The 25,971-nt window shown below is 49.0% G+C and overlaps 1 protein-coding gene across 4 annotated transcripts; it reads left to right on the top strand.

Annotated features, from left to right (window-relative positions):
• The first annotated feature begins 4,360 nt into the window (after positions 1-4,360).
• LOC111942877 (maestro heat-like repeat-containing protein family member 7) lies at positions 4,361-20,175 on the top strand. 4 transcript variants are annotated; one of them, XM_086898885.1, is made up of 17 exons: positions 4,361-7,102; positions 13,641-14,398; positions 14,498-14,647; positions 15,002-15,066; positions 15,195-15,311; positions 15,500-15,648; positions 15,982-16,129; positions 16,328-16,515; positions 16,605-16,742; positions 17,020-17,134; positions 17,292-17,429; positions 17,658-17,834; positions 17,967-18,122; positions 18,661-18,755; positions 19,130-19,232; positions 19,508-19,564; positions 19,845-20,175. In XM_086898885.1, the coding sequence occupies exons 2-16, from the start codon at positions 14,269-14,271 to the stop codon at positions 19,526-19,528; spliced, it is 1,890 nt and encodes a 629-aa protein (XP_086755011.1). In that variant the 5' UTR covers positions 4,361-7,102; positions 13,641-14,268; the 3' UTR covers positions 19,529-19,564; positions 19,845-20,175. The 4 variants fall into 4 exon arrangements, with proteins under 4 accessions (XP_086755011.1, XP_086755009.1, XP_086755010.1 ...); XM_086898883.1 differs by lacking the exon at positions 4,361-7,102 and having other exon boundaries at positions 14,180-14,398; positions 18,661-18,762; positions 19,845-20,062; XM_086898884.1 differs by lacking the exons at positions 4,361-7,102; positions 14,498-14,647 and having other exon boundaries at positions 14,180-14,398; positions 18,661-18,762; positions 19,845-20,062.
• The last annotated feature ends 5,796 nt before the right edge of the window (positions 20,176-25,971 follow it).

The raw sequence follows: 25,971 nt of genomic DNA, 5'->3' as shown, positions 1-25,971 counted from the left end.
GGTAATTTTTCTAGCTTCTTCTACTAATAGAGCACATCCTACAATTACTTGCAGACAAGTAGGCCATCCTCTACTTACAGGATCTAATAAATTTGACAAGTAGCCTACAGGCTTCTTTTTCCCAGCCCATTCCTGGGTCAGGACTCCATACACTGTTCCGTCATCCACATTTACAAATAAATAGAAAGGCCGATTCAGGTCAGGCAGGCTTAAAACTGGGGCATTTATTAGGTCTTCTCGTAATGCCTGAAGGTTTTCCTCGTCTTCCTGAGTCCAAGTAATTAAACCTCCAATAGTCAGCTTGTGATATAAAAACTTAACTTTTCTACTATAGCTTTCGATCCATTGTCTACAGTATCCCATCAAACCTAGGATTTGTCTGACTTGCCTTTTACTCTTAGGGGGTGGCAATAACAAGATTCCTTTTATGCGTTCGGGGTCTATTTTCTTTTCTCCTCTATTAATGTAATGTCCCAAATATCTTACTTCTTCTTCTACAAACTGTAATTTGATTTTTGACACTTTGAGACCTTTAAGCCCCAAGAAATTAAGAAGTTTAATGCTTTCTTCTCTAACCTGTTCTTCTTCTTTACCTGCAATCAACAAGTCATCCACGTATTGGATGAGAGCTATACCTGAAGCGGGCTTCTATTCCTGTAAGATATGTTCTAGCGCTTGTCCAAATAGATTAGGGGACTCAGTAAAGCCCTGGGGTAAAACCGTCCACCTTAATTGTTGTTTTCTTCCAGTGTCAGGGTCCTCCCATTCAAATGCAAAATAATCCCGGCGTGATTCATCTAAAGGACAGGCCCAGAATGCATCTTTTAAATCAATCACACTATACCATAAATTCTCGGGGCCTAATTTGCTCAATAATGTATGAGGATTGGCCACTACGGGGAACCGGGAAATAGTTCTTTTATTTATTTCCCGCAAATCGTGCACCAATCGATATGTTCCATTTGGCTTCTTAACCGGCAGAATAGGAATATTGAATGGGGACATACAGGGTTCCAATAGTCCCTGATTTATGAGTCTCTCTATTTCCGGTTTCAGCCCTTTTCTACCCTCTAGTGAAATAGGGTATTGTTTGACTTTAATCGGAAAGTCCAGGTTTTTAATTTTTACCGTAAAGGGGGGTATCTCTAGTCGTCCCACAGTTTCTGGGGTATACCAGACCTCAGGGTTAATCATTTTTTCATCTTCCACTCTAAGGGGGCAGAGCTTTATCTTTATTTCTTTATTTTCCACCTCTAAGTTTATCCCTAGTTCAATTATCAAGTCCCGACCCAATAAATTAAACTCAGCTTCAGGTACTACCAAAAGGTTCCCTAATCCTATCTTAAACTTCGTTTCTACGGCTACATCTTTAACGATTCCAACTTTAAAAGGTTCCCCTTTCGCTCCCACTACAAGGGCTGTCTCTCTGGAAAGTTTACATCCAGAGGGCAATTTTTGTACGGTAGACCTCTCAGCCCCTGAGTCTACCAAAAATTCTATTTCCTCTCGGTGGGGACCCACCTTTAATTTTATCAAGGGCTCACGATGTTTCTGGGTCCCCAACAAATATAAATAGAGCCCCTGACCCCCCTAATCCTCCTTGAACATTTTCTCATCCTGCATCCTAACTCTGCAATTTCTTTTTAGATGTCCCTTTCTTCCACAATAGAAGCAATTCCTTTCCTCTCTTCCTTCTTTCACTCCTCCGTTTCCTTCTCGGCTCGGGGGCGCTCTCCGAAATGGCCGCCTCCCCTGTCTATCTAATTCCCTACTTTCTCTGACGGCCGCCACCATCATCTTAACTTGTTTCTTATGGTTCTCGTCCTCTCTTCTAACATAAACTTTCTGTGCCTCTCTAAGAAGTTCATCCAACCCTCTGTCTTGCCAGTTTTCAATTTTCTCTAATTTCTTCCGTATGTCATCCCAGGCCTTAGCAACAAACTGGGTCTTTAATAAGGCTTGGCCTAGCTGTGTATCTGGATCTAACCCAGAATACATTTGCAGGTTTTTACGCAATCTTTCTAGCCACTCATTGGGGGATTCTTCCTTCTTTTGCCTTTCATTAAAGGCCTTATTGATGTTCTGACCTCTGGGAACCGCTTCCCTAATTCCTTGAATAATTATTGTACGCAAATCTTGCATGTGCATCCTATGTTCTACATTCTGGTGATCCCATTGGGGCCTCTGTAGGGGCCATTTAATATCCGCCTGGGGTCCTTGTGCATGCTGGGCATCCCAAATATGCATTCCTGCAGTCCTAATCATGTTCTTTTCTTCGGTGGTAAATAGTATATTTAAAATGGACTGCAGCTCGTCCCAAGTGTAAATATTAGGACCTAAAAATTGATCTACTCGTTCAGCAACCCCCAGAGGATCTTCTAAAATCTTTCCCATCTCCCTTTTGAATTCCCTAACATCCCCTGAACTTAAAGGTACCGAAATAAATCCCATTTGTGGGTTAGGATCCCCCATGGGAACTTCTCGTAACGGAAACAAGTTTTGCTGCTGCGCACGGCTCCTAGTTCTGGGTCCGTGTCCTCGGCCAGCTTCCTGGCCATCCAATCTCTCTTGTAACCCTTGATCTTCCTGATTATCTACTTCTGGCTCAAACTGTGGCCGTGGAGGAGCCATAGGTTGTGGTGGGACATATGGTGGGGGTCCAACGGGAAGATCCTCCTCTGGTCGGGGCTTTTGTTTTTTACTTTCCGGATCTATTTCTGACAGTTTAAAAATTGGGACCCCTGGTCCCCCTGGGCGTGTAACCCAGACTGCAGCATATTCACTCTCCTCTTGATTCAAAGGAACTTTAGTATTCACCCAAATATTTAATTTTTGCTGCACCCAATCTTCAGTAGAACCAAATTTTGGCCACCATACTGTCTTATCAATTTGCTTTCCTCCCCAAACTTCTACACAATAATAAATCATTTTTGCTTTATCTTTATTCCCAGTCCCGGGATAATACTTCCACATCTCCAGCATAAATCCCAGTGGGGAGTCCCTGGGTACTGGGGATCGCTTCATGGGTAAAAGGTGTTTGCTTTTCCCTTGTCCCATCTTCCGGAGTGCCTTCTCTCGATCGTGTGTGCGTCTCACTCATTTCACTCGCTTCCCCTGGTTCGTGACCCACGTCCTCGCGGACAATGGGAAATGCACTACTGAGGGTCCACACTCACTTGGGGAATCCGGCTACCGGTTCCCCTCTCAAACACACAGAATTGCCACACTCCGGGAACCCAACCCCGACCGAACGGATACCCCTGCCAAACGGGCAGTTACTTACGCGTCCGCGTCCCGCGTCTTCGTCCGGACTTCTGTGCACAAAATTTAAGGGGTTAACCGGTTCTTCCTTGCCTCTCTGTTTTTAATTTGGGTTCGTCGGTGGGAGTGTGGGAGTAGGGCACGTAACAGAGGCCGGGGCTGCCGACTTCGGTGGGGGCACCCTCCCCAAACCTCAGTGTCTCACCAATAATCCCATCCGAGTCACGGCACCAATTGTTATAGATTTTATTAATTAACAATAGTCGAGAAAGCCAAACAAAGACTTTTATTAATTGGAAAAAGCAAAACAAAGAGGCAATGCAGCGCTGGGCGACAGGGGAACTCCGTCCTTCCAACTGCCGCGCCGACTGGGGTTCCAGTCGGTCCTTTTAAGCCGCTCACGAGCCTATCGTTGCAATTTTTCTGGAGTATTCTGCGCATGCTTTAAGGTTGTTGCCGGGGCATCTTCTGTTTCTCTTGGTTTCTGGAAAGTACCACTCAGGAAAGTACCACTCATATAAACGTATTAACCTTTACAAAAAGCTAACCACGAACAGACTTTAACGAACAAACATTTCCATTAGTAACCAAATCCTACTCAACAAGCAACATACTTTAATGAACAAACATATTTTATTAGACCCTTTATTCAAATAAAGTAACAAGACGCCTCTGTCTTTATTTTGGATATAAACCTCTGGTGTTTGTGGACTAATTTTCCTGGCATAAGTGCCTCATGAGTCACTGAGGGAAGACGGATGCCCTTTGTGTTGCTGAGGTGTCATGAAGGTGCCCTGCATGCCACTCTGGGGCCATGAGGGTCACTGAGGGGGGCAGGTGCTCAGGATTGCACTGAGGTTGACATGGGGGGTCACTGAGCAGAGGCAGGTGTCTGTTGAATCCCTCAGGGAATGTCGGGGTCACCGAGGGAACGTGGGCCACATTTGAGGGGGAGTTGGGCACGCCGGGTTTGGCTGCGCACACATGCTGGTCGCTGAAGGTACCTGAGGGCCACTGAGGGGACGTGGGCGCTCCCTGAGGGACCCGGGAGGGGCGGGCGCATCCCCATTGCGCAGCCACCGCCGCCGCCGCCGCCGCCGCTCCCGGCCGCAGGGGGCGTTTCCCGCCCAGGCGCGGGCGGCCCCGGCCCGCCGCTCCCCTCAGCCGCGGAGCGGGAACTCGAGCCCGCTGTGTCTGCCCCTCCGGGCCACGCACTGGGCGGCCTTCCATAAGCGGTGTGGGAGGTGCCCTGGGGCAGCCCAGCGCTGATACACGTAGAGGAGAATGGGGCAGGATTGTCTCAGGACTAGGGAGTGTTTCAGTTTGTGAGGGGTAAACCTGGAGTGGCTCAGAGGGAGAGAACTTCATAGCAGAGGAATGCTGGCATTATCTGGTGTCACCTGTAGGGCACAGAATGAACATTTGGGGGTTAAAGTTGAGGTAATCACTGGGCTGAGAGAATTATGAAATTGGAAGCAATCTCTGGAGTACATTTAGTGGACATTTGGCAGATAATTAGAGGTGACCTCGAAGAGACAAAATTATATTTGAGGAAAAGTCAGGTAATAGCTAGAGAGCACATTGAGATAATTTTGTGACAAAATCTGAGATAAATTTTAGGAGAAAGGAAGAACATTTTGGGAGTAAAATACCAGGTTATCTGACTCCCCACTACCTTGTGCCATACTCCAGCAGGAGGGACTTGCCCTCCCTGTCCCCAGCCAGCCCAGCCTGTGCACCTCGGGGTGTCCCCGTCACCCTGGTGAGGCCCAGCCTTGATGGCTTCTGCTGCAGGTCTGGGAGACACTTTGGGGAAGCGTCAGACTTGCTGGGTGTCAGGAACAAGGCGGCTGTCCGGGGGCTGCTTATCCCTCTGACACCCAGTTCCTCAGGGCTTCCTATTGCCCCAGCTCCTCAAGAGCTTCCTGTCCCCTTGGAGCCTCCAGCCTCCACACATCCCCCTCGTGCCTTCCCACAGCCTTGTCCTGTCATGGCCACCACAGTCCCTCATCCCTTCATGGCTTCCAACCACCCTATCCCCTCAGGGTCTCCCCTGGTGTGGCCTGGCAGCAGGGCCGCAGCCCCACAGGAGCTCCAGAGGAGCTGCATCAAGAGGCACCTGGGAGCCCTCAGCAACCCAGCCAGCACCACATGGCATGAGGACACAGATGGCGCTTCCTGGCTGGGACAGGGCTTGTGTCTTCAGCAAAACCGCCAAAGGCCAAGGGCTTCTGGCCATTTTCCCTGCACCACTGCACGCCTGGGCAGCTTGTTGAGCACAAGCACCATTTTCACCCTCTTCCCCTATGCCCTGTGCACCATGGGCAGCAAAAGAAAGCTCCTGGGAGTCTACTATAATATATCCTATATTTATATACTAAAGAAAAACAAAAAGAAACAAACAATCTTGAAGAAAAGGGAAATCTTCGCCTGCTCATGTGGCCCCAGCAGAAAGAGCCTGCCAGATCAGTTCTGCAGAGCTCCAGCAGCGCAGCCAGCCGAGGCCCAACAGACAAGGTCATGATCTCCATGCCCTGCGGAGCTGATCTCGCAGCCTCTGGAATGTGGAGATCGGAGTGGGGTCTCCTGCCCTCAGCAGCACAATGTCTGAATTCCCAGGCTTTTGACTGCCAGGCTGATGTCATCCATCATGTCTTCAAGGGCTGGAAGGGGTTTTCAGTGATAGATCTTCAAGATGCTTTCTTCTGTCTTCCATCTGCAGAAGAAAGTCAAAATACATTTGCTTTCGCATGGGAGAATCATAGCACAGGCAGGAAAAACCAACATTACCTGGACACATTGAGGGTATTACCTCAAGGGTCCAAAAAAATTCCCAAAGTTTTTGGGAATTGCAATGAATAAGGTATAGTGATTGACCCACACAAATGAGGAGGAGTTATTAAGTATGTTGGGAAGAAATTCTGTTAAGATTTATAGGTCTTTTGACAGGTACTCTTGTTGTTCCAGTTTGGTTTTGAACCCTTTTCCGTTGTCCCCTCAATCCTCCCCTTCCTTTCTGTGGTTACTGCCTGGCAGCTCTGGCCGGCAGGGCTGTCAAAACACGTCAGGGTGGGCGTACTCTTGTCCCTGGCAAGAGGTGGCAGGGAGTGGGGGACACTGGGTGCTGGGAGGCTTGGCAGGCCAACAGCTCACCACCAGTCAAGATGCAAGAAGGGCTTCACCGAAAAAAGGCACAGAGGACTGACTGACAGACCTTGGGAGGAGCCAAATCTACCTCTAGGGATGAGGCCACGGACCCTAGGAGGAGCCAAGTATACATATATGGGCAAAGCCACTGACTGCGGGAGGTGCTGGGAGGAAATATAGGGACTGCTTATGAATATTAATGTAGCTGGTGCAACCTTGAGTGTATGAAAGGTAGAGACACCATTCTGTGGGCTGAGCCTCTGGTGAGCAGGAAGAGTCTCACAATGCTCCCAGCCCTGTCCCCACTTTGCTTTGTAACTTGAACAGGATCTAACTAAATTTTATTTACTCATTCCTGCTTATGGTCTGAGTCATTTATAACAGGAATCAATTGGCTAAAGAATTAGAGCAATAGCAATCTCTGCCTGGGGAAGGAACACTCCCACAGTATGCAGATGATTTGTTGATTGCCACTGCAAGTACTAAAGAATGTTTTGAATGGGCAGTTTGAATGTTCTTGGATTGAATGGTTATTGAGGATCTCAGCAGAAAGCCCAGCTGGAACAGCAACAAGTGACCTAACTCGAATATGAGGCCCCCGAAGGACAACGGTCCTTGGGAATTGCCCAGAAGAAAGCAATTTGCCAGACACATCAACCACAAACCTTAAGAGAACTCTTCCTTGGAATGACAGGTTGGTGCCAACTGTGGGTGTACAGCTATGGATTGATCGAGAAACCTTTATATGAATTGGTGAAAATCTCTGAAAATGCCGTGATATGGCAAAGACCCAAAGCAAACAGGGTCTTTGAAAAATGGAAGCGTTGAACTCATGAGGGTCCCTGCTTTGTAGCTGTGTGAAGGAAGTAATTTTGGTTATTCCCCCATGAGAGACAGGGAATAGCTTTAGTAGTTCTGGCACAACACCTGCGTCCTTACAAAAGGGCAGTAGCCTATTTTTCTAAACTTGATACTGTGGCCAAAGGCTGGCCTGCCTGCCTTAGGGCAGCAGCAGCAGTGATCACAAACATTGAAGAAGCAAAGAAGTTTACACTAGGACAAAAGACGATTGTCTTAGTGTCACACACAGTGCCACCTGTATTAGAACAGAAAGGGAACCATTGGTTGTCTTCCTCGAGGTTCCAAAACTACCAAGCAGTCCTGGCCGAATCTGATGATACTGAAATTCAAGTGACCAATATTATTAACCCTGCCTCTTTACTGCAAGGAAGGTCTGAAGCTGAACCTGTAGTACGTGACTGCCTAGAGACCATCAGAGCTGTGTATTCCAGCTGCCCAGATCTAAAGGAGGAGCTGCTCCCAGGTGCCATGAAGTGGTTCACTGTTGGCAGCAGTTTTGTGAGACAGGGAGTGCAAAGGGTGGGCTACACTGTGACTACAGTCTTGGAGGTAATCGAGTCAAACCCGTGACCAGCAGGAGCCTCAGCACAAAAGGCTGAGCTAATAGCCCTCTGTCCTGGGGTGACTTTATGATGCTTGTACCCCCAGTCGTCTGTACTGTTGACGCTGGATATTAATTTCCGCATGTTTAAGACTGGTTCTGAGAGCAAAGAGAGGAAAAAAGGAAGCACGCAGTTTGTTTTCAGAAATTGCCCTCACTCCCCTGCATCCTGCTCCTGGACTGTGTTGTCTGCATTATGAATGGACAGTGAGACAGGTCTCCTTTGCTTTTAGTTAGTTTTTTTAGCTAGCTGAGGCAGAGAAGTCCCTTGGACTGTGGCTTTTCTTTTCCTTGGAATGGTTTAAACCTGCTCTGAACTGAAAACGCAGAGAAATACCAGGAGCTCATGCCTGTGGCCCACCAGGGCCTGGGACTCTGCACTCCAGCACCAGAGGGACTGATAAGAGACTGAGTGAGCCGAGTTACACTCCACAAAAAGGACTTTCTGAATTTACCATCTCTTCAGAACTGTGAAAAGTTTTATTGTTTAATATTATTCATTTTTTATACTTGTGAATACTTGGCTGCTAAATAAACATTTTGTCCATTTTTCTCCAAAGAAATCTTTTCCCAAACCAATTGGGGGAAGGGCCGCTTGCATTTGCTTGCAAGAGGGACCGCATTTGGAGGTTTCTTCCCAAATTTGCCCTAAACCAGGACACCCTCACTTGAGCATTAGAAATGGCAATGGAAAAGAAAAATATTATTTGCTCTGATTCCAAATATGCTTATGGAATTGTTTATGTCCACGGAGCCATAAGGAGGGAAAGGGGACTCCAGACTACATTCACCAAAGGAGATTGTCAAACATGCAGCTGAAATCCTCAGGCTCCCCGAGGCGGTGGAACTCCCATTGCAAGTGGAAATTATACATTGCTGAGGGCACTCTAAAGGTAACAGCCTCCCGGAAGCAGGCAACAAAAAATTTGCAGATTCTGAAGCTGGAATCACTGCCAAAAGAAATGAACCACTTGTGGCAGCTCTAATACCTACTGCAGTATCAACTAAGCAGCCTGTAAAATACCAACCTTCTGATTATAAATGGATTAATGAAAATAAAGGAAAACTTCTAGAAAATGGTTGGGGAAAATTAGAAACAGGTCAACTACTACCACCAGAAAAGTTTATGAGACATTATGTGAAGTCTGAACGTGGGGAGAGAAATCTCACTGGGGAGCAGAGCCCTTACACCAATACCTAAGGGAAGAAATTGCAGGCCTAAGCTTGCAGGAAAGTGTTGAAGAAGTAACATCACAATGTGTGACTTGTTTGAAGAATAATCCAAATCCAACAGTTAGGCTAGAAAAAGGAGTTTTTAGGAGGAGCATTTCCTGGACACTTGTAACAGATAGACTTTTCTGAACTCCCAAGAAAGCAGGGGGTGATTTTGATATTTCCTGGTACTTACTGATACTTTTTCTGGGTGGTCAGAAGCGTTCCTTTGTAGGACAAATAAAGCTAGAGAAATGACAAAAGCATTGTTGAATGAGATCATACCTAGGTTTGGTGCACCTAGAGAAATATCCTCTGATGGAGAATCACATTTCTGTGCACAAATGGTGCGAGCTCTCAGCAAAGCATTAGGAATCCAATGGCAGCTTTACACGCCCTATAGACCACAAGCTCGTGGTCAAGTAGAAAAGCTGAATCATATGATCAAACAACAGACAGCTAAAATTGGTCAAGAAATGAATTTATATTGGTATCAAGCTTTACCTATTGCCCTTATCAGACTCAGAATAAAACCTAGATCTAAGGAAGAAGTTAGCCCATTTGAAATGCTTTATGGCAGACCTTATGGATGACATGTTCCTTGTGATGAAAATTTGATGCAAGTTGGTAATCAATATATCTATGACTATTTAATGGCTATAAACAAACAATTGCTCCAGAAGTTTAACACTGTGTTTGAGATTCAATCTAAGCAGCCAGATCATAAATTGCATGTAATTGATCCTGGTGACTGAGTGTATGGTAAGAATTTTACAGGTGATCCTCTGCAAGAAAAGTGGGATGGACTGTTCCAAGTGCTCCTGACTGCCTTTACATCCGTTTGAGTAAAGGAAAGACTACCTCGATTCACTACACCCCAGTGAAGAAATCACCAAGTAAACCCTGGATGACCAAACCTGTTGGGGATCATAGACTAAAATGGAAATTCATTCATAAACCATTAAATTAATATTGTATTTCACTGTCTTTTTCATTGATTATACTGTCACTGCCTTCAATGTTGACACCTATGTAACACTGAAAGGGGCCACAGCTAATTACACAGGACTCAGGGATTTCTGTCTTTGCAGAGAGGTGCACCAATGGAACCTTCCCTTAACAGGGATACCATCAAGCAATTGGTCATATTTGAACTCCTACAGCTTACACAATACTAGTGCTCAATGTAGGCAGGCAGGATCTTCCCTGGGAAAGCCCCTTTTCCAATTACTACCTATCAAGGAGTCAGTCACATACACAGGGCTGAACAAGTCTGGGACAGATCTCGGCAACTTTTCCGGTAACACAGCTGGGTGGGTCCATGTCACTCAGCCAAGGTGGAAAACCTGTCTTTTTGATAGACAAACCAGAAACGAGTCTGTGAGAATTGATACCAGCTGTGATCTTACTGATGCATCTTGCTGGTTTTGTGGGAATGGAATAGCATTAAAGCAATTACCAGGTGACTGCACTGGCCAATGTACCCATGGGATGCCTTATCCCTCAGTTGCAGGTTATAAATCAAACTAATGAAATGACAGTTATTATTCAAGGACTATGGAAGAACAGACTCACTAAGAGAACACCCAATAGCCCACTGGTGTGATGCAGCACTAGGATTCACAGTTTTGTTAGGGCTCCCAATTTTAAGAATTGCACAACTGGAAAAGGCAATTTCAAACATCTCAGCCAAAACAGGGTTGCTAACTCAACAGCAGATGCCTTACTGTGACAGACTGGCATTTAAGAAAACAAAGAGAAACACCTAAAGAAGTTAAAACTGCTGGAGGCTGATGGGAGTTTCTCTCCTGGCCATTTCTGAGAACTGACAGCAGTTTTGACCATTGAAAAGTGAGATCAACCTGTGAACACCACCTTAAGACCTAAGCCTGGGAATTTCTTTGTTTCTTTGTTTCCTGGCTGTGAAAGGTAACAGAGCTCCAGCTGGCTTCCCGTTCCCCTGCCCAGACCATGTGGCCCGGGCAGGGGCTGGGCTGGGCCTGCTGCAGCTCCCGGCCAGGAGATGGGGCCTGCAGGGCTTCACCCTGGGCTCTGGCCAGGCCAGGCCGGTCCCTGGCTCAGCTGCAGTTTTTGCCATTGCTGAGTTTCATCAGAGACTGCCGAGTAAGGAGAGAGAAAGCCATTGACTTGCAGTGGGCTGAGACAGAGACTACACTTTCCAGAGTAACCATGAAAAAAGTCTTCCATTGCAGACAGGTCCAGCAGCTGCTCTGGCAGAGATCACAGAACCATCTACAAAGCCTGGGCAAGATTTTAACTCTTTCGCTACCCAGCTGAGACTTGCAGATTAATCCTTTTTTTTTCCAGAGAGAGAGAGGAAAAGAGAGAGTGATCAACAGGTAAAGAGACAACATAAACTATCAAAGACAGTGAAGAAAGGAATTAAGCTTCATATGGGGGAGAGAAATAAAGAGAAGCTTTAATAAGCTGAAATATTCTTTTGCTAAAACTATAGAGATGGACAATAGTGTTCTGAAAAACTCCTTTAATTCATGAAAGAGTATTTTGGGGGAATAGAGTATTTCAAAGTGTGAATTTAAGCAAATGGTGAAGTAGTTGTGATCTTATGTGATGCTGGAACAAAAACGGAGAAGTGAGAGTTGTTGAAAATTTGTGGCCTTAGGAGGCAAAGAGAAAACTTCTGTTTCCAGAGATACTCACAGAGACAGATGAAGAGAACTTTTACCTTTGAATAACTCATCCTTAAAATGACACCCCTTGAGCCATGACCCATAACGCACCTCAGCGTGATGTCAAAAATGTGAGGAGAGAACTGATGACAGAGTTTTCCAGGTGGCTGGCATCAGAGCAATAGAAAACAATAGGAAAATGGTTTTCTTGTGAACAACTCCATAGATTAGCAGAAGAGAAGTTCTTTTTCTCTACAAAGACTGATGAAGAGACTATAGCAAAGTTGGGACTGTTTTAACCACCAAAGTTTGTTGTCTCTGTGTTGTCATGTGAACGAGAGAATGGTTGAGTAGTGGGGAAAAAGGAGCTCTGGAAGTTTTATTCTGGTTTCTTATTCTTGTAGTTTTGTTCATACATTTTGTTTATTCCTTTAAAGTTTTAAGCCTGTTTTGCTCTTCTTCTAATCCATATCTCACAGCAAGAAATGAATAAGTTCTCTAGTGATTTTTTGGTAAATGCTTTAAAAGCACAACACTTACTAAGACTACGAAATGAAATAAACTCACTAGAAGAAGCAGTCTTTCAAAACCACATGGTGTTAGAGATGATAACATCCCAAATGGGAAGAGTTTGTATTCTAATTAATACCAGTTGTTGCACTTCGATAGATCAGTCAGGGCAAGGAGCAATGGATTTCCATACCGTTTGGCAACGTGCAAAGGTGCTCCCTGAAGTAACCAAAGATGATACGTCTTGGAGTAAACATTTGTGGGGAGCTCTAACATCTTGGCTACCTTATATGAATTGGCTAACACAACTGTTTGTAGGAATTTTAGGAATTGGAATAATAATCTTAGGATCCTGCATGATGAGCCAGAGTTTCATATGGTATTGTAGCCAAGCTGTCACCACGTATCACAAATGGAAGCAAATTAAAATGACATTCAGGATCAAAACAGGTAAATATTTTGTGACCACAACAAGACTATAGCTGCAAAAGAATTTGCAAAGGATAAAAGAAAGGGCAGACTTGTTGCAAAGGCAATGAGATAATGTTTGAGCTACACAAAAAGCTGGAGCTGTGCAGTAAGTAGTAGTGTTGTAACAGGGTATGTAAATTAAGCACTTTTTAGAAATCAGCAAATTTAGCAGAACAAGTGAACTGCAAAAACTTACCACTGACTGTGTGAGCAGACAATCTTATAGAGCATGCCTTGGAAGGAGGGGTGAAAAGTTCAAGCCTGAGGAAGACTTATGAGCCATCATCCAAAACAACCACCAGGAGGCTGAGGACCCTCTCGTGCAGAAGCCGCACATGTGCTACAAGGGCTTACATAACCACGTGATTGGAAAATACGCTGCAATATGAAGGTTAGGAAAGTATCATGTGCACATTAACTAAAAAAATGTATAAAAGGTAGTACGGTATGAAGAATGGATGAATGGGTAAAGCAACGCCCCTAAATCTCGGAATCGAATAAACAAATATCTGCTCCATAGGTCTTATATTAAGGAGTATGGTTTCCTTGCCCAGTTTCTGGGCAGCAGCACCATAATCAGAGACACAGAACAGCTTCTCTTCGCAGAGTTATCCCAATAGTCTGCACTTCCCCATGGGTCTGCCTTGAGGTTCACTGGGAACCTCCTGGTTGTAGCCGTCCATTCGCGTGCTCAGCAGGGATGCAGTTGTGTTTGGACATGAGCTGCCACAGCCAGACACGCAGCAAGAGGAATGTAGAATATCAGAGGCTGTGTAGATTCAATTTTTTTTCCAGGATGCAAGAAAGAAAAGCAGAATGAAACATGGGAGAACCTCAGTACAATTGAATTGCCTGGGGAAACCCAGAAACTGATGGTGTTCTGGTGCTACTGCCAATCCCTTCTATAGAAAAAAAATTCATTTCAGGAAGGAGCAACATCATCTGACAGATATCAAGAGTTGATCCAGGAAGCCCCTGCAGGATGGAGCTCAGCCCCCAGTGCACATAGGCTTTGCCTGCCCTCTGGCACAGAAGCCCCCCTTTGTGACACGTGGTGACAGAGGAGCTGGCCACAGCGACAGGTCCACGCCACAGTGCTCGGTGCACGCGACGGGACAGGACGCGCCAGAGCGGTGCTGTGAGGAGCCCCCGCACAGCGCACTCGTTTGTGTCTGACCCGGAGCTTCTCTGAGCCGTCATTCTTGCAGGTGACCTCGAGGCCAGACCACAGGACTTGGTGACCTGTGGCCTTGCCGAGGCTTCTTTTCTTAAGGTGCCCTCGAGGGCAGACTGTGGGACCTGGTGACCTGGAGCTTTTCCGAGGCATCGCCCATCCCTGCAGTCACTGCCCTTGAGACCAGGGCACAATCCTTGACGAGGAGCCTCCTGTCCTTGTGGCAGGAGCCCTCAAGACCCGAGTGCAGGACTTGCTGTCCTGCAGTCTTGACAGAACTTGAGTCTTGCAGGTGCCTTCCAGGCACGACTGCAGGACTTGCTGCCTCAGAGCTTTTCTGAGGCATCTCTCTTGCAAGTACGATAAATCCAGGCACTGCCATGGAGCAGCGACCCCCAAGAGTTCCCAAGCTGGCCTGGGTGGAGGAGGAGGAGAAGGAAGAAGAAGGCCCTGGAGCTGCCCCAGAAGTAGAGACCGAAGAGGTGCAGGAGTTCCAGCCGCTGGAGGAGGGTGAGTTGAAGAGCTCGGCCTTAGGGCTAGTGCCTGTTGCCACCTTAGCCCCATCCCATTGCATTCCATGCCATCCCCTGGTGCTGTTCCAATGGAAAGGATGGGAGAGTATTGGAAAAGATCTGGAGCAGCAACCCCCAAGAGTGACCAAGCTGGCCTGGGTGGAGGAGGAGAAAGAGGAAGAAGGCCCTGAAGCTGATCCAGAACAGGAGACGGAAGAGGTGCAGCAGTTCCAGCCAATGCAGGAAGGTGAGTGGCAGAGTTGGGCCACAGCACTAGTGCTTTCTACCAGCTTCATCCTATCCCATCCCAACCCATCCCATCCCATCCCATCCCAACCCATACCATCCCATTCCATCCCAGCTTATCCCATCCCATCGCATCCCACTGCATTCCATCTTATCTCATCCCACTCACCCTATCATGTGGAGACACACCCAGGGACAGTATACAAGTGGAGCTGGGGCTGTTCCCCCAGCAGTGGCCGTGCTCCATCCCCTGGGCCATCCCTGGGCTGTCCCTGCCTGGGGATCACAGGGCTGGGCTGCGTTCTCCAGCTGCTCATGCAGCCCCTCAGCTCTGGCTGCTCTCGCTCTTTGCCAGATGCAGCCATGGACCAGACACAAGAGCAGGACCTTGCCTGTGGCCTCTTCCATGGAACAGCACAGGTACCTGCAGCCATCCCCAACTGGCCTGGGCCTGCTGGCACATGCTTGGAACACTCCATGCAATATCCCTCTCTTCCCACCCTTCCTTCTCCTACCCAACATGCAAATTCATCAAGCACATTTGGCAGGAAGAGACCAGCGTCATGGGCACTGGGTCCATGGAAGACGGTGACGTCTACACCAGCGACACCAATGCTGCCATGCTGGAATTCATTTTGGAGGAGGGTGTTTCCATTCCAGAGCAAGTAAGCAGCCTGTGGCCGTGGTTTGATCCTCCAGGGATCGCTTGGCCTCCCAAGCCACGCCTGCTGATCACTCTAAGCCTTTGAGGCCATTGCAGCGTGGTGACAAGGGAAGCACTTCTCTGGAGAAGCTGGGGACATTCCTGACTCCCTCTGGCAGCTTTCCAAGTCTCCCCTTGTGCCTTCTCCAGGTGCCTGCCGTGGTGAGGTACATCCACCAGTGGCTCATGGCCAATGAGTCTGCTGACTCCAGGCTGGGCAGGACCCTGCTGGATCTGAGCGAGGCACAGCCCACTGACGTGGTCATTGCTCTCCTGCGTGTGGCCCCAACGTGTGACAGGTACGGGGCCCACGTGCCCAGAGGGCTCAGGGCTCCCCAGCCCATCAGCCTGCACAGCCCTGCCCAGGTGTCTGAGCAACAGAGAGTTCCAGGGTCCTGTGTACCTACCTGGGACCTTTCCCAGCCCTGCTACATTGGCCCCCGAGCCTGCTGCCATGCCATGCCCCCTCAGGGCCCTGTCTCCCCCCAGGGCTGGGTTGCCTGGGTGCTGCTGCCGGCGAGGGGCAGCAGGCAGAGGCAGAGCTGGCAGCCAGCTCAGTTCCCCCCGCCACTGCTGCCCAGGCCACGGGGATGTGTCTGAGACCCCCGTGAGACAGAGCTGTCACCCCACAGAGCTGCAATGACCATGTGGAAGACCATCATGTGCTCGAGCAGGACTGTGGAGCCAGTGGTGCAGAAACTCCTTGATGTGCTGAGAATCTGGCCAGAGCACAGCACGTGCACCTCCGATGGGGACAACACAGGTGTCTTTGCCCTGGCTGTGAGTTTCTGGAACAGGCCTTTGCTCACCCCATGGCCGACCGCCTCTTCAGCAGCTCCATTTCTTCCTTCCCCCACTGCATCTCCCTGCCTCAGGCACTGGGCTGAAACCAGGCCTGGAGCTCACTGCCACACTCAGGCCCTGCCACCAGGACACCTCAGCACTGAGCACTGTCTCTGGGTTCTTTGTCCTCTGTAGGCGACAGTGGTGATGTGGAAGTTCCTTCGGATGCCCTGCATCCCATGTGTACTGAATGTGTATTTCCCTCGCCTCTTTGTGCATCTGGTCTTTCAAGTGCTCTTCAGCACTTTGGAGATGCCACAGGAGGTTGATACCTTCTGGAAGGCATGCCAGGAGCAACACGGCCTTGCCATCAGCCCCAACAGGTGCTCCATCCCACTCCTCCTGTCCCTGCCACATCCCCAGGGCAGGAGCCAGTGCTCCCAGCGTGACCTGGGCTTTGCTGTGCACACAGGTTTGCAGTGCAGATCCTGAAGTCCTTGCTCTGCCTTCTCCGGTGTAAGCATGTAGTGGTGGAAATGGAACACAAGCGTGGCTGGGATATGCTGCTCTGCGCTGACACCCACCATCATGCTGTGGGTCTGCTGGCCAGGTGAGACCCCTTCTCCCCATTGCCTCTGGCATTTGTGCCCCGTGCTGAGGTTGCCCCACATAGTCCTCATTGTCGTGGGCCAGAGGGCCTCATCACTGAGGGACGGCTAAGGAGACTGGAAAAGGCTGGGAGAGGAGGGTGTCCAGGAGCAGCCACCTCCCCAAGGGCCCACGTCCCCTTGCAGGCTGGTGGGGAAAGATCAGCCCTCTGTCAGTCTGTGAGTCATTCCTGGGAGAGCCGCTGGCTCAGAGTTTTCCTTCCTTTTTTCTCTTGTCAGAGAAATGTGCTCTTCATCCATACAATTGTGTTCCGGAGTAGCATTCTACCTGCTCAGGCTGCTCAGCAAAGAGTTGTCATTGTGGGATTTCGCTGCTCTGGCATTCCTTGTAGAGGTGAGCCTGAAGGCGAGCTGCCTTCCACCTCTCTGCCTTCTCATAGCTGCAGCTGTCTGGGACGGTGCCCATGCCCTGTGCTGCTGCCTGGGCCCAGCTCTGTGCGGTTACAGCTTCCTGCTGGCCAGCTCCCCTGTCACTGCCCTGTGCCTTTCAGATCCTGGACTACCTGGACTTGAGTGAATGCTGTGACAGCATCCTGGACATCATGTCACAGAATCTGCAGAGCGAGTGCAGAGAGAGGCATTGCTTGGCACTCAGAGGCCTCCTAGTGCTTGCCAAGAATCCGTCCATGGTGAGAAGGGGGCAGTGGCTGAAGCCATGTGGGCAGCGTAGGGATGGGGAATGCAGTTGTTGGGATTGGCTGGGCTTCGGGCACCGAGGCAGCTGCTCCCAGCTCTCCTTCCTCCCAGCTCATCTGCCTGAGTGCTTTAGCCTCGGGCAGATGAGCTTTAGCCAGTGCCTTTGGCCTCTGGGCCCTGTGGCAGCAGGGTGGGATTTCACAGACTTCTCTTCCCCACAGGCCAAGAAAATGTGGAGCCTGACTGAAAGCCTGCTGGAGCTCCTGCAGGAAGATGATAGTGGTGTGGTCAGGATGACCATAGTTCTTCTCAAATATTTGTTCCTGTATAATAGCACCCTGATAGCCAGCCCCATCGCCCAGCAGCTGGCTGAGGTGCTCCTGGCACTTTTTGACAATGTAAGGTTCTGTGTCTCTAGCCACAGGCACTGGGTGCTGCACAGACATTTTGTGCCCTGTGGATTTGCAGGCCAGTCAAAAGTGGGTGGGAAGCAGCCAAAGCTGAAGTCTTTTTTTGTTCCTTTCATACAGGATGATAGCCAGGTGCAGCTGGTATCCATGTTTGTCTTTCAAAAGATGATAGATTTATTCATGGAAGAGGGAAGAAAGGCCCTGAAGTCACACGTGCACCAGAGCCTGCTGCCACTCTTCTTCCACTGCCACGACGAGAACCAGCAGGTGGCAGAGGTGAGGACTCCAGTGCTGTCATTCCGATTGGGAACGGCTTTAAAGAACGACAATGGACTCTCAAGGGAGTCACAACACGAGAATTCCTTAGTTTATTGCTTCAGCCCTGTCTTATAGACAGATACGTGGAAAGTACAGAAAGGAAACTCTTATTGGTTAACAAAGTACTACATCACCATCATTGGTCAGGGGCACTTTGCCCCCCCTGACTCTCTCCTGCAAGGAGAAACAAGAAGCTGCAAAACAACACCTGCAAGGCTGTTTAGTGTCTCTGAGAATTGTTTTAATTCCTTCTCATGAATTTCTCAGGCTAGCCTTCAGTCAGGCCTGAGAGCTATGTGGCCTGTAATAACTACAGGCACTCTGGTTCAGATTTAGCATCCATACAGGGCTGCTGCTGTCACCCGGGGAGGGGGCTCGGCTGCCTCCTGCAGGCCTGGCACCTTGCCGGCTGCAGCCTCCTGCAGGCCTCGGCACACCAATGCGGGTCCTGTGCCCTGGCTTGTGGGGCCATCTGAGGGTCTCTGCTGCTCTCCAGGCTTCCCGGGAAACTCTGCATTCTTCAGCCAGATTCCTGAGGAGGAGAGATATTGAACAGATGCTGGAGGTGGACCAGACATGGAGGTTCGGCGAGTGCCTGGTAAGGACGGCCTGGAAGGCCCAGCCTCAGCCTGGAGAAGCCCCCTGTCCCTGGCGCTCGGTGCATGGGGCTGGCAGCTGGGCCCCTGCCCAGTGCCGCAGCCGGGGCCACACGGCTTCTTCTCCAAGCTCCTGTGGCCCCGAGCCGGCTGCTGATGGAGCCCCGAGCCACTGGGGCTGCGGGGTGGGCCGGCACCGCGGCTCCCTGGGCAGCAGCCGGCCCTCTGCCCCCTCCAGAGCCCGGCGCCAGCGGCTGCTGCCCGGTGCCTCAGGGCTGGGCCGGCACGGGAGGCCCGGGCTGGCCCCAGGCAGCGCCCGGCCAAGGGGCAGAGCCCGCGCCAGCCCTTCCCTCCTGCCGCTCTCTGCAGCTGGCACAGGACGAGAGCCGAGCGGCCGAGCACCTGCGCCGGGCCCTTCTGTATCTGGACAGCCCACAGGAGTCCCTGCGAGCGGCGGCCATCAGGTTCATGGGTGAGCCACGAGCCCGGGCTCCCTCCCAGCCCCGCCACAGCTCGGGCCTGGCTGCTGCTGTCCCGGCAGCGGCACCCGGGCCTGGCGCCCTGGATCCCCGGCTGCCCTCGGGGCTGCTGCCGGCCTCTGGCAGCCGTGCCCTTGGGCTGAGTCAGGATGCGGCAAGGGCTGGGGCTGAGCCCTGCCGGGGCGGGAGGGCGTGTGGCCCCAGGGCTGGCAGCGCCGCTGGCAGGGAGCTGTGCCGCCGGGGCCCTGACAAGGCTCTGTGTTCCTAGGGATGGCCGGGGAGCACATGAGGGGGCAGAAGGAAGAGCTGCAATTCATCTGTGAGGGTGAGTGAGGGCAGCGGGCTGTCAGCGGGGCTGGCGGGGGGAGCTGCAATCCCTGGCCTGGCTGCGGAGGGCTCTGCTCAATGTGCGGATGAGGGGCAGCGTGGGCAGAGCCCACCGAGACTTCAGGGGCACGTGGGGCATTCGTGGCCAGCAGCTTCGGGCTGATCCCTGCTCCCTGCTGCCCATGGCAAGAGCCGGCTGGGATGGCCCTGGCAGGGGGCTCTCCGTGGGCCCGGGCAGGTCTGGGATCTGCCCGTGCCTCTGTTTGTCTTTCTTCCAGCCCTTGAGAATATGGTGGATAATAGCAGCCCTGCCATCAGAAACCTTGTAATTGAAGTAGCGTTTGTACTCCGGGCAGTACAGAGAGCTCCCTACTCCTTCTTTCGGATGCTGCGAGATCAATTCTGCAAGGCATGGAAGAAACGTCCCCGTCTGTGCAGCAGCAGTGCCTGGCTTTGCTGATGGAGTTCTGTTGAGAGTTGATCTTGTAGCCACTGTCTGCTGGGGTCACCAGAGCCAGCAGGGATTTTTCTTTTATTTTCTTTAAGATTGTCTTTCGTTTTATTTTGGGTTTTTTTTGGTAGTATGTAAATATATAATATGTTATAATAGACAGTCTCCCAGGATCTTTCTTTCGCTGCCCAGGGTCTGCAGGGCATGGGGGAAGACGGGGGAAAGGGTGCTTGTGCTCGGCAAGCTGCCCAGGCGTGCAGCGGTGCAGGGAAAATGACCAGAAGACCTTGGCCTTTGGCAGTTCTGCTGAAGGCACAAGCCCTGTCCCAGCCAGGAAGCGCCATCTGTGTCCTCGTGCCCGTGTGGTGCTGGCTGGGTTGCTGAGGGCTCCCAGGTGCCTCTTGATGCAGCTCCTCTGGAGCTCCTGTGGGGCTGCGGCGCTGCTGTCGGGCCACGCTGGGGGAGACCCTGAGGGGCTGTGGGAAGCTTTAAGGAATTGGGTGTCAGAGGCTCTCAGGCAGCTACCTTGTCCGTGACACCTGGTTGCTCAGGTGCCAGCATTTCCCTCAGTTTGGAGGGACCCTGTGTAATCAAGTGTGTAACCCTGGTCTGGGCCTTTCAGAGATGTGGGCCCAGAAGTTGTGGGGCTGGGTAAGTGCCATCCCTGTCTTTGGGACTGGAGCCCCCCACCCCTCAGCCTTAGGCCATGAGCTCGATCGCCTGGGTGTTGAGTCTTGTTCCTCTTGCAGTGGGGTGTAAGGTGAAATGAATGGGCAGGACACCTGAGTCCTTTTTGTGCCTTTATGAAGATATCAGCTCTGGGGTGGGGGCTCAGGAGTGGCATGCCGCCACTGCTCCCACGAGGTCGCCAGAAAGGAGGTGTTTCAGTCCTGCCCCTCGACAGGCCTGGGGCTTCCGTCCTCACAGGAATCCGTGGAAGATCTCTCGTGACTTGTTTGTGTAGGGGTGTCATCCCAGTCAAGCTCTTCCCTGATGATGGCGCGGACTCTGAGTTGAGACTAGGAACATCCTGGTCTCTCTGCCAGTTGGGTTATGAGGCTCTTTTGTCTGTCTTTCATCTGGTCCACTTGATCTAGGGGCTCTCTCAGCACTCCTAACCCTTTTCACCTCATTTGCACACTGAGGCTGGTGCTACGCCGTGTCAGGGAGCAGCGGCAGAGACCCGACCGGAAGGGATTGGAACACTCGGGTAAGAGATGAACTCAATACAATTAACATCGGGGTAGAAACAGCAACAGCATTATTAACTTTGTGGTAGACATTGTAACCAACATTATACTACAACACCAACATTACATCATAACACATACATTGCTTGAAAATGGTTTTTCTTCATAACATAAGGTGCTGGTCGTGGGTAGGGAGATGAAAACTCCACAGCTCGTGCTCCAGATGCTCATGAAACAAACAACCTCATTTATTATTCATAACTTAAATATCCAATTAAAATCTCCCATGCTATACGGCCATTGTCTGAGATCTCTCTCCCTGCCCAGCTTCCTGGCCTGTGGTATGCTTAATTCTCATCTTGAATGGAGCCAGCTGAGGGTCCCCTGTAACTCATCCAGGGACATGTTCAGGCATGAATTAGGATAGCTGAATTGGATTTGTGTTACGATCAGATTTACTTTGTCCAGTCCAGGCCAGCTGTACTGTGACAATGTTATTGGTAAATCAATGGTTATAACAAGTTGGTTAATAGTTAATGTTTAATTATAAGCTGACTTTTAATTAATACATGCGCCTAATTGGTTGTTGGTATCTGTTGTTGGTGGGTTTGTGGCCCTATGGGCAAGGGGGTGAAGTCTAGTAATCGGTGTGGGTATACGTTAATGGAATCAAGGTTAACTTAAAGTAAATGGGGTGCTGTTTTATGTCATGGAGGATTCAGTAAACCGAGGGAACATTCCAGAACATGACTTCATAGGCTTGACATCCATGCCTCGGACAGCAATTGGTGAAAGGGTTAACCAATCACTCTACGCCCAGGAGAAATGATTGGTCTGGAATGCGCCTTGATAAGGACCAATGAGAACCCTAGAAACAAGACACTCAGGGAGAGGATCAAGAATGGACCTATCACAGACAGAAGGAGGGATATAAAGGTTGTACTGGTGTTACTATGGGGGTTAAATGTTTCTGAAAATCATGTAGAAGTAGGCCACAAGAATGCTTGCTATTAGGGATAGTTTAGCAAGCTAAAATGTTTATGGTAATGGGAACTGGTACTTGGGCTCTCTAAGATACTCAGAGATAAGATTCGTACATGTTCGTACAAAGATGAGCTAACTCTATGAAGCAATATTGATAAAGTTAATGAAGCAATGTTAATGAAGCAATATTAATAAGATTGTTATAGTGATTACTGCTACAGCTGAAATTGTATAAATATGTGCACTTTGGACAAAGATGATGCAGCTAGATTTGGGTTGCTGAGACCCCTAGTTCCCGCACGCTTCAATAAAGAGCACCTGCATGTAATCATAATGAATGCTAACATTTGGTTAGCATTTGGACCCAAGTGGGACCCTGTGAGTGCTGCTGAGCGAGCTCATGACCCTATCACGCTCCAGCCGGCACCGAGGGATTCTCAGGGAGCCCATCCGGCCGCAACCGTCTCCGCCACTCACGACATCCCTCTGAGAGGTAAGGTGCTTTTCAGTCTGCTCTGGTGCTTGCCAATAAGATGCAGTGAAAGCTTTGCATGGTTGGGCTAGAAGAATTCCTGGTATTGCCTGGGCACCGTCTGTCAGACAAGTGCGAAAGCGTTGAGGGTTCCTCATCAGTGGTGTGTGGTGTATTGTAACTGTAATATGGAGAAGCTTAAAGGGATTTGAGGTGGCAATGCCCCTATAGCACGTACTTCTCCTTTGGGGTGCTTATTAGCACATTGAAAAGAGGGTAATTTTGGGCAAGATTTATGTAAAGTTGACTGATTATTGTAATAGATGGTGGCCAGGATATGACCTGAACAGTGGGGAAAAGTGGCCGAGAAATGGATCTTTGCAGTATAACACCATTTTACAGTTGATGTTGTTCCGTAAGCCAGAGGGAAAGTGGGATGAAGTTCTGTATGTTGATTTGTTCTTTTATTTGCATGACAAGCCGGAATGGCAGGCTGAGTGTGGATTGATGGCAGCTAAGGCACGTATGAGTGATAAATGTGAGGTTTGTGTAAAAGGAAAGAGTTGTTTAGAGCACCTGGCATTAAAAGAAAGTTTGCACTGGGGGAACGATATGGATGTTGATTGACAAGTGGCTTTAGCGGAACCAAAAGAACCTGATTCTATTTCATCTGCCCCCACTTCACCCAATCCCATTTCACCTAACCCTATTGCACTGAATCCTACTTCACCTGTCCCTCTTTACCCTCCTTTCCCGCCTACACCTGATTCTTCTTCTCCGGGAAGTGATCAAAATCTAACTGTGATACAAGAAAATGTGAAAAATGCTGCGGGGGGGAAGACAGCAGTAGCAGGGGTGATGATAATAAATCAGAGACACCGGTATCCCATCGGACTCGGTCACAGCTTGCTCCGGTTCTGGGTAGAATGGGAAAAGATTTGGGCAAAGGCGGACTGTGATTGCCCCCTTGAGACAAGGAGTAGGAGTGGAGGGGCCGGTGTTTGTAAAAGTGCCTTTCTCCCCTGCAGACTTGATAATCTGGAAACAATCATCTGGAACTTATAGAGAAAATCCTGATCAAGTAGCAGGGGTGGTAAAAATGATTATGAAAACTCAGAATCTGGATTAGGATGATATACAATAATATTGGATAATTTAATGGACTCTGCTGAGAAAGAGATGGTGCTTAGAGCAGCCAAGGAGAGAGCAAAAAAAGATCTCAGAACTGGGTTCTGAGACAGGGACTTTAGGTGAGAACTTTCTGACCGAGGATCCAGGGTGGGGTCCCAATTTTGGACACATATGGAGGCTGAAGAGATATCAAGAGTGGGTCCAGATAGGAGTTCAGAATGCTATGCTTAAGACTATGAATTGGTCTAAATTTTATCAGACAGGTAAAGAAAGAATCCCCTACTGCATTCTTGGAAAGGCTTAAGGAGGCAGTGAGAAAGTATACAGATCTTCAACTAGAAACAGAACAAGTGAATGGTCAGCTTGCTCTCACTTTCGTTGGGCAATCGCAGGATGATATTAGGAGAAAATTGCAGAGGTTAGAAGGAGAGGAATTAAGGAATTTGAATAAATTACTTGAAGTGGCTTGGAAAGTATACAATAACAGGGAAAAGGAAGCTAGTAAAAAGCAGCAGCAAAATCTTTTGGTAGTAATACAAGGAAGAGAGAATCCAGGTTTCAGAGGATGTGGTGATAGTGAAAGATTTCAAAATCATAGAAAATTCAGGAGTTAGAAAGAAAGTTAGGCTTGGCAAGCCCTGGGTAAAGTGTTAAAAGTAGGCCCTAGGAAATGTTAGGCCTTGTGCTTGCTAAGATCATGTGAAATTGCACCTGTGTAGTCAGTATATGATAAATGATATAATTGTTAGATGGGATTAGATATAATTATTGTTTAACGAATCATGAGCAACTATGTTAGGGGTTTGGGGGGATCACAAGAAATCCATGCTTGGGTAAAATCAATGCATACAATGGAACAATGTAAGTTTAATAATTAATATGTAAGTTGTATAACGATAGAGTATAAAACATGTTCAACTCAAAACGAAGTCAGGTCAGATTTGGGTATGTGTACCCCTAACACCCAGAGCTCTTAATAAAGCACCGTCATATAATCATTCTGTGACTATGTGTTCCTGAACTCTAACATTTTGGCGACCCAGGTGGGACCTTGTGAGTGCTGCTGAGTGAGCTCACTACCCGATCCTGCTCCAGCCGGCACCGAGGGATTCTTGGGGAGCCCATCAGCCACAACCATCTCTGCTGCTCACAACGTCTCCGGGAGAAGAGGTAAGGTGCTTTTACTTCGGTTTGGTTTGGTTTGGTTTGGTTTGGTTTGGTTTGGGTGCCTGCCAATAAGATGCAGACACAGCTACGCTTGGTTGGGCTAAAGGAATTCCTGGTGGTATTGTTTAGGCGCCGTCAGTCAGATGACTGCGAAAGCGTCACAGGTTCAGCATTTATGGTGTATTGCAGTTGTATTATGGAGAAGATTAAAGGGGTTTTGGGCAGCAATGCTCCTGTTCCAGGTACTTCTCCTTTGGGCTACTTATTAGCATATTGGAAACAAGGTAACTTTGGGGAAGAATTAAGTAAGGCTAAGTTAATTTTGGTGAGATCTCCCCACAGAAAAAGAACCCAGTGACCCCGTCTCGTCTGTTGGTAGCTATAACCTCTTCTGTCTTTCTTTGTTTTCTTTATCTCTCCCTCTCTCTCTCCCTCTCCTCTATCACATAACCCTTGTTGTTGGCACTAAAATAAAGGTACATTATTGCTGTTGTGATTTAAACTGAAATCCCTTGGTGTCCTTTTTGCACTCTGAGATCAAACAAACCTCTCATGACTCCCACTTGTGTTAGTGAATTGTGACATTTAAACTGGAGTCACGGACAGGATTTCTGACAGACAGAAGGGGCTGCAGGTTTGTTGTGCAGTCTGTATTAGGGGAAGGACCTCTCGCTCCAGCCACACCCAGCCCGACACTCCCAAAAGAGTGAGCGGTGTCTAGAAAGCAAGGGGGGCGACTCGAATTTCCCGCAAACTGCACACAGTGAGGTGAAAAGCACCCCACGCTCACTTGAGGGATCTGTCTGCAGAATTTTGCAAAAGATCTCTTAGTGCAAAAGGGCGGGACTATTGTTTTTTGTTGTCGTTGTGTGTATGAATTTTGACTGCTTGGTGTAGCAAAGAGACAACCAGAATTTTAAACTGAGAGAGTGCCTCCCAAGCAGATTTGGTCTTTTCACCCATTCAGGGAAGCAAAAAGCTGTGTATTTGTGCATAATTTAAGTTTATAC

Source organism: Cyanistes caeruleus, chromosome 7 (genome assembly GCF_971803275.1).
Source record: "Cyanistes caeruleus chromosome 7, bCyaCae1.hap1.1, whole genome shotgun sequence".
Classification (NCBI taxonomy): Eukaryota; Metazoa; Chordata; class Aves; order Passeriformes; family Paridae; genus Cyanistes; species Cyanistes caeruleus.
The sequence above is the reverse complement of the archived record's forward strand: the minus strand, read 5'-3'. Positions and strand labels throughout refer to the sequence as shown.